The 17,293-nt window shown below is 39.7% G+C and overlaps 1 protein-coding gene across 1 annotated transcript in view; it reads right to left on the minus strand.

The window, feature by feature from the left end:
• Positions 1–16,916: 16,916 nt before the first annotated feature.
• Positions 16,917–17,293, minus strand: part of CTRC (chymotrypsin C (caldecrin)) — a 1,578-nt gene continuing 1,201 nt past the window's right edge. The window contains exons 7-8 of the mRNA XM_010577286.1: positions 17,041–17,190; positions 16,917–16,934 (exon numbers count right to left, since the gene is read on the minus strand). Of these exons, the coding sequence (XP_010575588.1) occupies positions 16,917–16,934; positions 17,041–17,190 (168 nt within the window). The remainder of the gene's footprint in view (positions 16,935–17,040; positions 17,191–17,293) is intronic.

The following is a 17,293-nucleotide window of genomic DNA, read 5'->3' on the forward strand; positions in this document are numbered from 1 at the left end:
CGGGAGACAGTCCTCCACGAACTTCTCCACTGTTGGTCCTTCCCACGGGCTGCAGTTCTTCACAAACTGCTCCAGCGTGGGTCCCTTCCACGGCGTGCAGTCCTTCAGGAGCACGCTGCTCTAGCGTGGGTCCCCCACGGGGTCACAAGTCCTGCCAGAAAACCTGCTCCGTGGGCTCCTCTCTCCACGGGTCTGCAGGTCCTGCGAGGACCCTGCCCCATCGCGGGCTTCCCACGGGGTCACAGCCTCCTTCAGGCACCCACCTGCTCCAGCATGGGGTCCTCTCTCCACAGGCTGCAGGTGGATATTTGCTCCACCGTGGACCTCCATGGGCTGCAGGGGGACAGCCTGCCTCACCATGGTCTTCCTCACGGGCTGCAGGGGAATCTCTGCTCTGGCGCCTGGAGCATCTCCTCCCCCTCCTTCTGCACTGACCTGGGGGTCTGCAGGGCTGTTTCTCTCACATGGTTCTCACTCCTCTCTCCGGCTGCCATTTCTGTGCCCGCTGCAACTTTTTTACCTTCTTAAAAATGTCATCCCAGAGGCGTTACCACTATCGCTGATGGGCTCGGCCTTGGCCAGCGGCGGGTCCATCTTGGAGCCGGCTGGTGTTGGCTCTGTCGGACATGGGGGAAGCTTCCAGCAGCTTCTCACAGAAGCCACCCCTGTAACCCCCATCCGCTACCAAAACCTTGCCACACAAACCCAATAAGCTATCTTAGATTATAAATCTATCTACTAAGTATATGTTTTTGTAGAATCTAATACTATCAGATATATACCTTCTTATAAGTATATATCTATCTACCTGAGTATATAACTTGTACTTTTTTTAGATATACTCTTAGATTTATATAAGTATATACCTTAGATATCTAAGTACATATCTCTATATAAGTGATAGATTTATACTCTTATATAATCTAAGGTATCTTAATATCTTAGAGAGTATATAGAACTTTTAATAGATATCTAAGTAGTATATAAAAGATATACTCTTATCTAAAACTTTTATAATCTAAAATATACTAATTAGAGTCACTTCTATAATCTATCATTCTTATCTGAGTATTAGATAATAACTTTACAAGAGTATAATTTAAATTCTGATAGGTATATACTACTTAGATTATCTAATTAGGTTGATATACTATCAGATATAATCTAAATTACATTATCTCATAGATTATCTAATACTTTGTATATAAGATCTACTAAGTTACACTAAGTTTTATATATACACTTAATGTACATTAATAGTAGTATACAACTTTAATAGGTATATAACTATCAAGAAATTATATTTGTTTAATAATGTACTTATATACTACCAACTTACTTACGATGATTTAGTAGTGTATACTAACTTAAGTGTTAGTATAACTTAGGTACATACTAAAATAAAGATTTAGTATCTATATATACTAAGATTTAAGTATATATACATTACTTATTAAACTTATAAGTTAGTATATACTAAAAGTACATTTTATAACATAGAAAGAACATTACTTAATAGATTAAACTTCTATCTTAGGTATATATACTAGTTATGATATATACTAACTTTTAGTGTATACTAAAAGGTCTTATGTTATATCTTCGTATAATGATATACTAACATACACCTAGATACATAGTAGTATAAAGGTGTATATATATACTACTTATCATATCTAAGTATAACTTAGTAGGTATATGCCTATCCAAGTTATAACTATATAACATATAGTTATCTATAACTATAGAACATATAACATACGTTACACTATATAACATATAACATAAGAACTTACATATGTTATAAGTTCTTAGTATATTTTCATAAGAATGTTAGTATAGTATACTAAGTACTTAGTATATATATAGGTATGTACTAAGAACATAAGTGTATACTTAGACATTGTCGTGGTTTACCCCCGGCCAGCAACTAAGCACCACGCAGCCGCTCACTCACTCCCCCCCCGTCCAGTGGGATGGGGGAGAAAATCGGGAAAAGAAGTAAAACTCCTGGGTTGAGATAAGAACGGTTTGATAGAACAGAAAAGAAGAAACTAATAATGGTAATGATAACACTAATAAAATGACAACAGTAGTAATAAAAGGATCGAAATGTACAAATGATGCGCAGGGCAATTGCTCACCACCCGCCGACCGACACCCAGCCAGTCCCCGAGCGGCGAATCCCTGCCCCCCCCACTTCCCAGTTCCTAAACTAGATGGGACGTCCCATGGTATGGAATACCCTGTTGGCCAGTTTGGGTCAGGTGCCCTGGCTGGGCATGAGAAGCTGAAAAATCCTTGACTATAGTCTAAACAGTACTGAGCAACAACTGAAAACATCAGTGTTATCAACATTCTTCACATACTGAACTCCAAACACAGCGCTGTACCAGCTACTAGGAAGACAGTTAACTCTATCCCAGCTGAAACCAGGACAACATATATACTTAGTGTGTACTTAAGATATATGTGTATACCAAGTATATAAGTTAGATATAACATATATCATAAGTAATAGATATATCAAGTATGAAGTTATACTTAGATATGATATAACAGTGTATACTAAGATATGATACATGCTGTTATAAGTTATAAGATTATATTCAGTGTACTTATGTAACTTAGGTAGACAGTATATAGATAGATATGAAACAACTTATTTACCTATCTAAAGTGTATACTATCATTAGTATATACCTAACTTTAGTATATACTATCATAAGATAATTTTAGTATATACTGAAGTATATACTATGATATCTAAGTTATCTTATCATGATTAGTATATACTCATCTAAGGACTAAAGTGTATACTAAGATTTTATATCATTACTATCTGTCTATAATAACTTAGATATGATATAAGAACATTACTTAGTTTATACTTATGTTATAGATAGTATACACTTAGATGTATGTTAGTATGATCATATAGTATAAGTAAGTTGTGTATATAAGTCCTTAGATAGGTATACCTAGCATATCCATCTAAAATAGTATAGTATATAACTTTGGTATATACTGATCTAAGTTCTTAGATACCTAAGTATCTAAGAACTTACATTATCTAAGTGTATACTTACATTATGTATATATCTATCTATGTACTTATTTTAAGTTATGAGATATGTAGTTCTAATATTTTATGACTTATCTATCTTAATATCTAACAGATATCTAAGTATAACAATAAATCTTATGATAAACGATGTTTAGATTTAGATACTATAAGTACATAAGAATAATTATACCTTATCTAACTATGATGATATCTATCATAGATATCTTATAAAGATGTAAGATGACAGATATAGTAAGTATACACTTAGATGAGTATAAGAGTAAAATTAGGTAGAAAGATATATCTAAGTTATCTTATGAGTGTATACTTGTAGATAAAGTAGATATCTATCTTTTATGTTATATACTTATAAGATAGATATCTTATATCTTAAGGTTATGTACTTATATTTGTCTTAGATATATTTATTATGTATCTAAGATGATAAGATATCTATCTTATAAGTGCATATTTTAATATATCTTACTATTTACGTATACTCGATAAGATATAAAAGTGTATACCTAAGTAGGAGATATAATTATAAGGTACTTTACGTATCTTAGCTATATTACATAGATAGGTACAAGTATATTGTACTTATATAAGATAATATCTTATTATAAAGATATATGATAAGGTATACACTTAAGTGTATACCTTATCATACAAGATGTATATAAAGATTTACATCATCTTATATGATATCTTACTTGTAACAGATATCTGTCGTAAGATAGTTGTAACTATCTTAAGTATACAAGTGTATACTTAGTAATGAAATATTAAATAATAAAAATAAAATAAGATATTATATAAAATTCATCTTTTTATTATAATAAACGATAATATCTTGTACCTATATATACTTATCTACTTATAGGCAGATATTATATTATTATGATACCTCATTTGTGTTAGGATATAAGGTGCTATATGATATATCCTGTTACATATTATTATACACTGTGTATAATCTTATCTTATAATAGTATATATACCCTAGGATATATATACGAAGATGATATCTTTACTTATAACATTAAGATTTCTTAATGTTAGAAGATATGATGTATATTAGTTATAAATCATATCTTATATAAAGATTACTATGATATCTGATACTTAGTATGAAATAAGATACGTAGATATATCATATTAATGTTATACTTTTATTGTTTACATACTTATACTCTGTTATTTTAACAACAAAGATAAGATATAATACTTTATGCTATGTAAGAAAAGATATATAACTAATAATAAGATATATCTTATGATATATACCTAATAAAATAAGATATTATGGTGACTAATATACTTATACAATATACTTATTAGTTTTAAGATTATATATAGTTAATAAAATATAAGATTATAAGATACCATAAGTGTCTAACTTTATATATAAAGATTATAGATACAGTTGAAACTCACATAATAAGATATTAAGATAGTACATAAATATCTTTTTTATCATATTATATAAAAGATATTATAAGAGAATAACTTATGATATATTGAGTTATAAGATGTATACCTATATATCTTTATATGATATAAAAGATAATATAACCTAAGAAGATATTAAGATAGTACAAAAGATGTATATCATAATAATATTAAGATATCACATCATAAGATATCTTAAGTTACACTTTAACAAGTATATGTAATATATCTATATACTTAATATATAGTCTTATACTTTAATGATAGATATATATACTAAGATATACACTTACATACTTAAGTATAATGCTTCTTTAAATACTTTAGTTGAAACTTAAGTTTAAAAAGTAGTTACAGATATATAATATATACTTTATTGTAAAATTATAAAACTTATTATCAAATATACTTAAGTGCAGTACTGCACTTTATACTTAAAGTACTCATAAAGTATGCAAAGTTATATAAATTTATAAACGTTAAAGTGTATAAGTATACTTATCTTACAAGTAATTTAAGGTTAAGTATATACTTAATTTGTATAAAGTAAGTATAACTTAATATATTAAGTATTATATAATAACTTTAAGTGTATAATTATACACTTATACATTTTACTGTAAAGTGTATAAACTTGTATATACAAGTAATCTTTACTTATAATACTTTACACTTATACTTACTTACAAGTACTTTACACTTTAAAAATATTAATACTTTGTATATACATGAAATATATTTTTATTAAAATACCTATATATTATTTATACAAGTACCGCATACTTTTAAAACTTAGATCTAAGTTTTAAGTATTATATACTAACTTAAAGTTCTTTATACACAAAGCATATACAAACAGTGTACTCTAGTATATGTAAAGTATGTAATACACTTTTTAGTGTATATAATTTATCTACACTAAAAAGTTTACTACAAAACTTTCTTTAATTTGAGGTGTTAAATTTATACATAAACTGTATTAGTTAAGTGTATAGTGTAAATATATGCTTTAAACTAAAAAGTAAGTTAAAGTGTAAATAAGAAGTCCTTTATTATTAAAAGTCCCTTTATTATTAAAAAGTACTTTACAAGTGCAAGTTAAACACTTGTTAGTTTCACCAAAAAAAAATTTCCACTCCCTGAAGAAAGTTGAAGGTAAATTGGTACTACGTGAAGCCTCAAAGATCTGAAGCTTCAAACCTACAGCTCTGTACTCCTAAGGACCTTCTTAAAGAAGTTGTCAGAAGAATAGTAACAAGACTCAAATTGGTTGCTGCCTCCTTCCCCTTAAAAAAACAACCCTATGCCTTTTTTATGAAAAAAGTGTACCTTAAGGAGGAAGGAGGAAACCTGAAGCACTTTCAGTAGTGAAAGGTTCAAAACTAGTAAAAGGTTCTCTACCATTTTCAAGACCTTTTTTCCTTTCCAGTTTTTTTTCTTCAAAAAGCGGCAGCTGTTTCTGGGGGTTTTTTGAAGTTCCTTTACAACACAGTTTAAAACTTTGTGTTAAAGAACTGAGCCTACAGAAAAAGTTCAAGGTGCCTTAAGAACTTACTACTTAGACTACAGTAGTCTAAGTTCTTTGTTTAGAATTTAGAACAGGAAAGTTTTCAACAAGTTAATAATGGATTTTAGGCCCCCTGTTAGGAAACTTCTTACCTCAAGTACATTTTTTATCTCAAACAGTTCTTGAAAAGTTCTTGTCATTATTCTTCTAAAAGGTTTTGAACTTTTTTCTTCTACCTCATCTTTAAGTTTTTTGAAGCAGTTTTCCCGCAAAAAGTTCTTCTTAACTGCAAGTAAGTTCTACCAAAAAGTTCCTCTGAAAAAAGATTAGTTTTAAAAAGTTTTTTAAAAAAACTAATCTCTTTTCAGAAGAGCTTTTTGGCAGAACTTACTTGCAGTTACCCACAACACCTTTTCTTTTTGACAGACTTCTTAGGAGAGGGTAAGAAGTACTTTTGACTTTTCTAACTGTAAGTTTTCTTTACAGTAAAAGTTCCTTTAGTTACCTTGAACTTCATTAGAGACAGTTTTCTTCTTTTTAAGATAAACCTTTTCTTCTAAAGCTTTGTCAGACTTTAAGTAAGAAGAAAAGTTACACAAAATACTTACTTACACTCAAAAATGCCAAAAGGTTTAGTCTCTCTCTTAGCAAAACAGACACTTGAAAATATCGCAAAGTTTTTAAACCACTACACAAACTTGCGTGACTTGAAACCTACCTTGAAAATTTACCTCGGCAAAATTTAATTCTCCTCTAAAACCCGCTCCTGAAGAGGTGTGTTGTTCTCCTTTTCTACTAAAAAACAAGCAGCAGAATAAACAAAAAATTTACGTTTGATTTTTTTTCTTTTCTACTAGAAAACAAGAAAGATCTTGTAAGAAGTCAGGAAACTTTTTTTTTTTAGTTTTTCTGCTTTCCTAAAGCATTACTGGGTTTATAAAAATTGGAAAGCTCCAGTAGTTGAAAGGAAAAAAAAAAAACCAACCCACTTTTTTCTGGATTCTTTAACCCAGCACAGAGGTTCATGAACCTCTAACAACTAACTTCTTCAATCAGGACTGAGGAAGTTCTTTAAAAAAAAAATAATTAAAACCAAACAAAGAAACCACACCTTGTTTTTGTTTTCTAAACCGTTTCTTTTACCATACCCAGTTCAAGGATTTAGGGTTTTTTTTCCTTCTAACACTGTACTGTTTTTAAAATCTTCCGAAGTTCATTGGCAGAGATCCTGTTTTTCTTAGGATAGTTTCTTCTCTGGGAGTTTGGAAGAACTGCTTAAACCTCCACAAAGACCTTTGGCCTTGTTCATTAGAAAACTGTGATGTATATATCGTAGGTTAAACCTGCAAAGTTTCTGTTGAACTTCAAAAACAAGAACTTTTTGGTTTAGAAGGTTAACCTTCTAAACCAAAAAGGTTTTACCTGTAGGTCAAAGAACTTCTTCTGTATAAAAAAAGTTTCAGTTTTTGCACCTCTTTAAGTTTCTGTGTGTCTTGTTACAACCAAGCTTAAAAGGTCTCCTTTGCGTTAAGACACGTAACTGAAACAGAAACAGAATGGGGAAAAAAAAGTAAGAATTTTTGGTTTCCTTGAAAAAAGAAAGACCATGAAAAGTTACAAACTTTAAGAGGTCCTGAACCTCTTCACTACAAATTTGACCAGTTCAGTAACTTCACCTTTGTACACTTTGTAACGTCCTCTAAGGTGCTTTTAAGACCTTAGAAGCACCTGAGTTCACATGTAGTTAGACCTAAACAAGGTCTATACAAGACGTAAGTGCGTAAGTTTGGTTTTACGCTCCAGACCTCACACTGTTTGGGTTTTTTTGTTTAAACAAAAAAACCAAAGACCCTATAACTCCCAAACCTAAGTTTTTTACCTCATTTGACTCTCAAAATCTAAACCTAAAACCACTTAAGGAACGTAAAGCACCAGCTGTGTGTAACAAACCTTTTAGAGTCTAGTTAAGAACAGGTCTGGAAAACTTCAGAGTTTTCTTAGTTACAAGGTAAGACCTTTATTATAAAGACCTTAAAAACCCCACCTTTTTTTAATATACTTTTTTAAATAAAAAAACCTTTATTATATAGCGTGGCCTGTAATGAACTTAAACACCTTACTAAGAAGTTAGTTCCCTTAGAAAGTCTAGAAGACAAGCTCTTTTACAAGTACTGCTTTTGATTATTAAAGCATAGGCCCTTGTGTTTGTGTTTAGGTTTTGGTTTTCTTGAACTTTCAGAGAAAAAAACCAACTAAAACCCAATGGTTTTCATGCTCTCGAATAGTCTTTTGAACTTCCAAGACCTTGGTTTGACTGTAAACAAACTTTGGAAGGTCTCGAAGACCTTCAAAGGTTATGTTTTCTATTACCTTATTTTTTAAAAAGACCTTAAAGGTCTTAGTAAGTTCATTACAGTCTAACAAACAAAGTGTAAACCACTGCACTTTATACACCAACAAAGCCAAAAACACTTCAACTGCAGTGGTTTCTGTTTTAGTTGGTGTATAAAGACCTTCAGCTTCTGTAAAACCACATGTAGTTTTTCTCAGGGTCTTTTTAAGAAGTGTGTAGAGTTCTTTCTGAGTGTGGAAGACCTGTTAAAAAACCCTACTGGTTTTACACTTTAGTTGAAGACCCACACAAACAGGTCTTTACCCTTTTAACAGTAGTTTAACAACTGTACGTTAGGACCTAAAAAAGCTTTTTAAAGTGTAGTGCATAGTTTCAGGTTTCTTTTTTACTCTCTAAGGTCTTTAGGCACCAATGTAAACTTACTTGCGTAAGGTCTTCCACGTGTTAAGGTCTTGTTAATTGCAATATTACAGGTAGTAACGCGCTGCTGTATATTACTCGAGTGGTGCAGGTGGTTTTTTTTAACTTTACCAATTACCAGGTCAGGGTGTAAGCTTACTTAAGAGTACACTCAAACCGACGGTACCCCTTTTATACCTTTACTATTTGTATAACCAAAGGTATCTTAGTGCAAGTTCCAGTTCTGTAGAGCTTGCTAGTTTTTGTGTAACAATATACAAAAAAGAACTAAAGACCTCTTGACCATAACAAACTCCACAAAAGGTGCTTGGGATACCACTGTAAAAAAAATAGACTTCCACACAAAAAAGGTCTTTGAGCTTTCACATGCTTTTTTTTTTGTAGTGTAGTGTAGTGTTAGGAAAAAAGCATTACAAAAACCGCCTCTCACACTTTGAAGGAATACCAAACTCAAAATGCTAAAAACCCAAACTGAGGTTTTGTAACTTTTCTTCATTAAAGTAAAAACTCATAAAAGTGACACTGGGAACTCTAACAGAACTGCAAAGGTACAAAAGGGCTGATATGGTTGTTGTTAGGCATAAAAAATGCCTTCAAAGAACTCCCCCAAAACTACACAGAGTTTAAGTAAGTGAGCGTAACATCTTCTCACCTTTGAGTGTACCTAGTGCACCTAACTCAAAGTTGTAAGAACACCGAGTTCTGTACTGTAGTATAGGACTCTTCCAAAAAACCTCAAACTGTAACAGTCTTAGCAGTTTTTAAGATCTGTGAGTATTAAGAACTCACCTGAAGAAACTCTTTTTTTTTGTGTAACTAAACTCACCTAGCTTAACATAGAGTTCTTAAGTAATACTAATACCAAAAAAAAATTAATAATTACAAATTTTATATTTTATCATCAACTACAAATGTAAAAATAGTACTGTAAATATCACCACCTCACCTACACTAAACCTTAGAGAGTTTCTAAAACTTGGTTAAGACTGTGGAACTCTCGGGATTTTTTTGAACTTTAAAAATGAAGAGAGTTATAATTTTACCAAACGAAAACTCTCTGAATTCTGTATTTCTTACCCAGCAAAGAACTACCTACCCCAAAAAAGTTTTGAGAGGTCAAACAAACTATAGTGTGGGAGCACATGAGTTGTTAGTAAACACTCTTGTTCAAAACCTCTTCATCACTGACTATCAAATTCCTAGTAAACTCTTGATTCTTTCCTCTCTCTGTAGTGGTATGGCAAGATTTTTTAAAAGGAGTTTAAGATTCTAGGAAATCACTGTGAGTTCCTATAGTCTTAGGCATAGAAACTGTCAAAAACCTCCTCCAATAGGAGAGAGAGTTTTAATCATACAGGGGTTTCTTGTATTTACGACAACTCTGAATCTGGAGAAGTTGTTTAAAAATCCTCTAAACTCTTCAGATCCAAGCGCCTTTTAATGAGCTTCAACCATTTGAGAGTTGGAAAGAGTCAAAGCTCTTTAAAACTCTAGGCATAGACAGAGTTACAGCAGAGGGTTTTGGTTGGAGTTGTTTTGGGGTTTTTTTGGGTTTTTTTTTTTAGTTTAGAGGAGTTGTTTAACCTTAGGAGTTGTATATTTAAAAAAGGAAGGAAAAAACAACCAAAAAACCTCCACAAACAAACAAAGTTTTGAGATAAAAGAATAAGGAGTTTGTTAATCATACAAGACAGACCTTTAAAAATAACTCTAGACTCTAGTTAAATTCTTTTTTGAGTCACATAACCACAGAGTTTTTACACGCAGAGATTTTTATACAAGATTACTGTGTTTGTAGAGTTTTTAGTTGTTTAAAAACTAAAACTCTACAAAGCTATAAAACTCTCCTTAAAACTAAATGGTTGACCTGCAGCTTTATAAACTCTCCTAACAATTGACCAAAGTTGACTGGAGGTTCACAGAGAGCCTAAAACTCCTGTAGAGTTTCCAGTTGAACTCTAGAATCTAAACTCTTGCCAAATCTAAACTCTCTCCCAGAAATACTTTCCAGACTCTTTAACCTAATCAAGGTGTTGTGGTTTAAGCCCAGCCAGTAACAAAGCACCACAAAGCCGCTCGCTCACTCCTCCACACCCCCCCGCCCCAACCCCGGCCCCAGTGGGATGAGGAGGAGAAAATATAAAGAAAAGCTCGTGGGTTGAGACAAGGCCAGGGAAAGATCACTCACTTCTTGTGGTCATGGGCAAAAGACAGGCTCAACTTGGGGAAGAAACAAAATCCATTTGTTTTACTCCCAATCCAGTCGAGCCAAGGATAATGAGAAGTAAACCCAAACCTCAGAACACCTTCCCCCCGGCCCTCCCTCTTTCCCGGCACAACTCCACTCCCGGTTGTCTCTACCTTCAGTGGTGCAGGGGGACGGGGAATAGGGGTTGGGGTCGGTTCCTCACACCTTGTCTCTGCCGCTCCTTCCTCCTCAGGGGGAGGACTCCTCACTCGTCCCCTGCTCCACCGTGGCGTCCCTCCCACGGGAGACAGTCCTTCACCAGCTTCTCCAGCATGAGTCCTTTCCACAGGCTGCAGTTCCTCACAAACTTCCCTGGCGCGGGTCCTTTCCGTGGGCTGCAGTCCTTCAGGCACAGGCTGCTCCAGCACGGGCTTTCCCATGGAGTCACAGGCATCCCCCTGCTCCGGCATGGGCTCCTCTCTCCCCGGGCTGCAGGTGGGCATCTGGTCCCCCGCTCCCCTCCATGGGCTGGGGGGGGGACAGCCTGCCGCCTGGTCTCACCACGGGCTGCAGGGGCAACCCCCCCCCCCCCAACTTCTTTCTTCACTGACCTCAGTATCTGCAGAGGGCTTCCTCTCACATTCCAATCTCCTCCCCCACTGCAGGTTTCCCCTCTTAAATCTGTTCTCCCAGAGGCGCTACCGCCATCACTGATGGGCTCGGCCTTGGCCAGCGGCGGGTCCAACTTGGAGCCGGGGAAGCTTCGAGCAGCTTCTCACAGGAGCCGGCCCTGCGGCCCCCTCCTCCGCTACCAAAACGCCCGCCACGCAAACCCAGTACACCAGGTTATAAAAGCAGCAATTACTGTAATCTAATTTAAAGAGCTAGAGTAATCTAAACTTGAAGTTTTTAAATGGCCTTAGGGTTTTTTTTTTAACCTTTGGAGGTTTTTAAAAAGAGTTTATACGAGTTTTTTAAAACTAAATTTAGAAAGCTACTCTTTAAAGAGACAGAGAGTTGGTAGAGTGTTAAAAATTTCTCATTTCTAAAAAAATTTAAATGAAAGAAAGTTTTCTTTCCAATCCTTTAGGTTACTTAGGGTTGTAAACTAGGTTAAGGAAGGTGTAACATTTTTGTAAAGGTTAAAACCCTGTTACAACTTTTGCTTCATAAAACTATTTTTGTCAAGTAGGTGTATAACACACTATGAAGTTTTGTGTCAACATGTTTACCAAGTGCTAGTTTTTAAGTTTTAAACGCTTCTTTAAAAAGAAAGGAAAATGTTTACAAGTCTCAACTGAAAAAAGGGAAACTCCTCATGTTTATTCACCTTTTTTAGGTAAAAGAGTTGTTAGATGAAACAAAACTGCAGGCTATAAACTGTACAAATCTTTTTGGAAACTCAGACACTTAAAAAACCACTTCTTTAACTTTTTCTAAGTAACACTGAAGTTTTTTAACATGTTTATAAACTACTTTGAACTATTCTAGGACCTTTGAAGTTACACTATGTTAACATAAACCCTGGCTTTGTAAATTCAGCCATAACTATGTCTTGCTGAAGTCTACAACAATGACAATCTGCAGTTCAGTTTTAACCCTCTTACTCTTAAACTAAAGCTACCTTTGTACATAGTTACAAAGTGCGTACATTAAAACAGATTAGATGTAGATGTAAATCTTCAGCAGTGAAAAAAATTCTTTACATCTACATCTATTCTAGATTAGATGACAAGCCTCTACTGTTTGCTGGCTAAACCTGAAGTCTTCATAGGAATTACTTAGATACCTATAAAATCTCACTCTTCTGGATAACTAAAGGTTAGATGTAGAACTGTGCAATCCCACACTTTTTACATAGATAGTGAAACCTAGTTTTAGATAGATAGATGTTGAAGTGACTTGACATAGGTCAAGTTGAACTACTGGAGATTATTCTTAGAAACTGATTACTAAAACTTTTCAGTTAAAAAAAATTAACAGCCAGATTTAGTTAAAACCTAAATGAGTGTAAGTTTAGTTTCTTAAGTCTAAACTAGATGAAAAGCCCTTTCTGAGAAGTTTTCCATTTAATCTAAACGTTGGAGGTTTAAGGGTTTTGGTTACCTATAACAGTTATGTCAGTTAATGAATAAGTTTGATTACAGTTTTTTGGTTTTTTTTTAAAGGTTGGTTTATGTTGGTTTCTAGCTACGATTTAAAAAAACCTTCGATAGATAAAATCTCTAGGTTCACTGTTAAAACAATTCTATTTTAATAGCTTTAAAACACCACCAAATTATAAATTTATAACTTTAAAATAAATTTAGGTTGGTGTGACCCACAATCTAAAAAACTTCCTTAAACAACACTCCGGTATATAAAAGAAACAAACAAGTTTGGAAACCACTTGATGCTGTTGTTTAACAATTTCAAAAACAAAACAATAGTTACACCTGCTCTTGGTTTTTGTCCATTCAAAGATCCGGTCCTACTAAGACCCAATACTTAAAGCAGTGATCCTGGAATCCGGTTGAACTAATAAGTAAGCAAGTGACACCCAAACCCGATGAGTTTATTCTTACCCAGTTGTATTTAAACTAACACAACAATGCTTTGCACATTTTTAAAACCTGACAAAAACCTGCTTATTAATACCTAACTAGTCTGACAGGCAATCATGACAAACAGGATATCAATAAGAAAGATTGCAACTTGTAGGAGCCCTTTGGGAGAGAAAGAAAAAAATTACAAGCTCAGTGACTAAAAGAGGAGGGCTCTTGCGCCCTGAAGTTTCGGCCACTGCTTAACCTTGCGCAACTCCAGTTGCGTCTCAAGCCATACTTATTCACCTACACCATCCTAACAAACAAGGTCCAAGAGAAAAATGTTACAGCTCGACCCTTTTAGGCGTCGCCGACCACCTTCAAACCCGGACCTTCGCACCACGTTCGCACCTAACTAACAGTTTCCTTCTGCCCACACCCAGGATTGTGGTAGGGTTCACCGTAAGTTGCCCCCTAGCTATGCCCAAACACCTACAGCCTCCCAACAGGGACTTTGAGGGGAGCGTCTTCCCAACCAAAAGAACTTGGCACTGTCGTCAGTCAAGTGAAGGACGCCAGCCGAGACTCTATGTGCTCCTGCTTTCACCTTGCGGCCCTACGCCCGGCTGTGGGAAGCCTGTAGGTCTACGGCACCTCTCCACAGCACTCCTGACAGTGCGGGGTTGACCCTAAGGACCCAAAAGACCTGTCACCGCTTATGTGCCCTGCCAGCCCTTAGGTGCTCCCCCATCATCTACATGGAAGCCCCAACGCCTCTACTCAACATGTTTTACAGGGGGTCGCCTTCTGTCAGGAGGCTTCTCCTTGCTCCGACAGGACCAGTTCCACCTTCCACACCGGCACCAGCCTCCGACCCCTTGCACCCTGGCTGAGACCTCTCATGTCTCGGGGGGTGGTCACCACCACCAAGGGCAGCATCGAGAGGCAGGTAACAGAGCTACGCGTTTCCTAATAAACCCAGGTTTCCAATGCCGTGTGTCGCCATTCCGCAGATTCCGCAACTGAACAGAAAACACGCAACAGAGCTCTAGCTACTGCAAGTTACAGGTTTCTTCACCAGTGTTCCTACAGACCACTCAGCCTACGCCGCGGCCCCGATGCCCCCGCTTGGGCCTGTGCTGCTGGCACAGGCTCCCCACATCACTCCTGGCACCAGTACCCCCCAGTGCCCGCGTACTGGGAGCCCTGCAGCAGTCCCCAGCCACAGCATCGCCCAGAGCTTGTACAGCCATCCCCGCGCTTATGGGTAATTCCAGCACATTACGAGCACACAGTGACAACAGCAACACCACGGCGCTTTGCGTCCCCCCCCGATGCGGTACAGCCCCAGCACGCCCCGCTTGCCCGACACTCGTACAGCCAACACGGGGACTCGCGTGCCCCAAAGTGGTCCGCTGTCCCCTGGTAAACCCCCCCGCAAGGACCCACTCGGGTCACACACCGACCTTGTGGCTGCATGCTGCTGGCCACTCGCCGCTGCAGGGTCTCGTGTGAGCCGCCACGAGGCGGACACGGTGTGACAGGCCACACAGTCGCCACCGCACTGTGCCGGCACTGGCTGAGTCTCATGCAGGGACCATGACTCTCTGCCACCTCCTCGGGGAGGGGATGTCTTTTTTTGGGGCAACATGCATCACAGGGGGTGGCAGTACTGACCGCGGTTCTGCTCCATCCCGATCATCGCCGGTAGCGCAGGACACGGCCCGCTGGGTACCCCCCCCCAGCGCCGAGGCTCGCGGCACACCGCGGCGATGCCCGGGGCTCCCACACCCACCAAACCACCTTCCAGGAGGGGACGCGGCGCGTGGCTGGACGTGCACACACGATATGACGTCACATCGCAATATGGCAGGCCGCGACACTGGCCCGTGCCTCCAACACAGTCAGGGTCCTGCTCCCCAGCCCCGAGAGCTGCCCCCGCGGTACACACCACAAGGGAAGGGTGGCCCCCCCCGACAGCTCCAGTTCACATACACAGCCTGTTGCTTCCCATCTCTGCTTCCCATCCCGACTGCCCAGCCCCGCTCCTTCTTCGCATGCAGGCACTGCACACACGGCATCCCTCTCAACGCATCCTACAGACAAGCCTTTAATACCCCATGGGGTGATGTGTACAGTCCCTTCGCCGACAGCATGTTTCCCAAAAAATTTCCCACCCCACGCCCCTCTTTGCCTACTAAAGCACTGGCCAGGCTGCCAAGTGCTGCCCAGCCCCCAGAGACACCCACAACCCGGCCCCAGACGAGCCACAGCCCGGGCACGTGGCTCGTGCCCGTGCTCCCGACGTCCACCGCTGGTCCGGCACAGGCATTGGCATCGTTCGCCAAGTCTGCCAACGGTGGCACTCGCCGGTCCGGTGGCAGCGTGACTCCTGAGCTGAGGACCATCTATTGTGTCCCACCGCTGAGCTCGAGGCGCTGCCGTCCATTTCTGCTCGTCCTCCTCTCGTCGCGAAGCTCCCCGCTGGGCTCTGGCAGCCACGATGAGATGACACCGCCACAGCAGGCGGCTCTGCTCGGGGGGGTCAGGGCACGGCACCTGCCCGCACCCCCCGGGCAGCCTCTTGACACCCGCTCCCGTCAACACCACCGCCTCTTTCCCCAGCAAACCCCACACTTCCCTGCCATGGCAGCCCCGGCTCCTCCCAGGGACCCCCGCAGCCAGGATACATGCACCATGCCGCCAGCTCCCCCTCCCCTTCTTTCTCCTGCCCCCGTGGAACTAAACCCACAGTGAGACACACGGCTTCTGGACCACATTGCGGGTCCTGGAGCCAGCAATGCCGTGCGGCTCCCAAGGGCCCCAGCTCCAACTGGGCTCCCTTGACCTCCCCCAGGACCAGACAGCCCCCCTCAAGGCCCCCCCAGGACCAACCCAGTTCCCTCAAGACCCCCATTAACAACCAGCTGTCCTCGAGTAGGCCAGTGCCAACAAGGTCCCTGCCGAGACATCCCAGAGCCAGCCAAGTCCCCCCAAAACATCCTGGGACCTACTGAGTCCCCTAGAGCCCCCAAGGACCACCCAGTGAGCCGCTAGCCCCCAGCCCTTCTCTCCCCAAACCACCAACCAAGCCTCAAGCCCCTCAGTGCCACGGGCATGCCTCGTCTCTCTGCTCCCCCCCCTGCCAACTGGGGGCACCTCACAGGATGACTGCCCACCTCAGCCTTCCCAGGACCCCAGCCAGCCCCGCTGCACGATGCGGGGGACCCTCCTGAGTGCACAGACTGAACCCCGACATCGCCAGACACGGCCCCGGGCATCCACCCACCCCCAGCTCCACCACGTGCCCCCTCCACCCCCAAAAAACCAGCAGGACACGTGAGGCCAGCTCAGCGCTTTTGCCTTTATCGCACTCAAGGCTGGTTGAGCCGCGTGCCGCGTCCTCAGTTCGTGGCCATTTTCTGCCAATGACAAGACATGGGGGGGCTCACGGTGAGACCCTCGGCTGGGTGAGGATGGGGACAGCGCGGTCAGCCCCTCCGTGGGGGCAAAGAGAGGGGCACCCACCTCGTTGATCCAGCTGATGTAGGCAGACACCCGCGTGAAGACCGTCGGTTTCTTGGCCGTGTTACAGCCCAGCCCGGAGCCGAAGCTGACGATGCCGTCCACCTCCCAGAGCCCATTGCGCTGGCAGTTCAGAGGGCCGCCAGAATCCCCCTGCCCCGATGGATGGACAGACGGATGCTCAGTACCCGCTCCCGGGCACCCAGCGCCGCGGCTCCATCCCCTCTCCTCCCTCCCGTGTTCCCCACGGGGGGGA

The sequence above is a fragment of the Haliaeetus leucocephalus genome, unplaced genomic scaffold (assembly GCF_000737465.1).
Source record: "Haliaeetus leucocephalus isolate CR32 unplaced genomic scaffold, Haliaeetus_leucocephalus-4.0 Scaffold556, whole genome shotgun sequence".
Lineage (NCBI taxonomy): Eukaryota > Metazoa > Chordata > Aves > Accipitriformes > Accipitridae > Haliaeetus > Haliaeetus leucocephalus.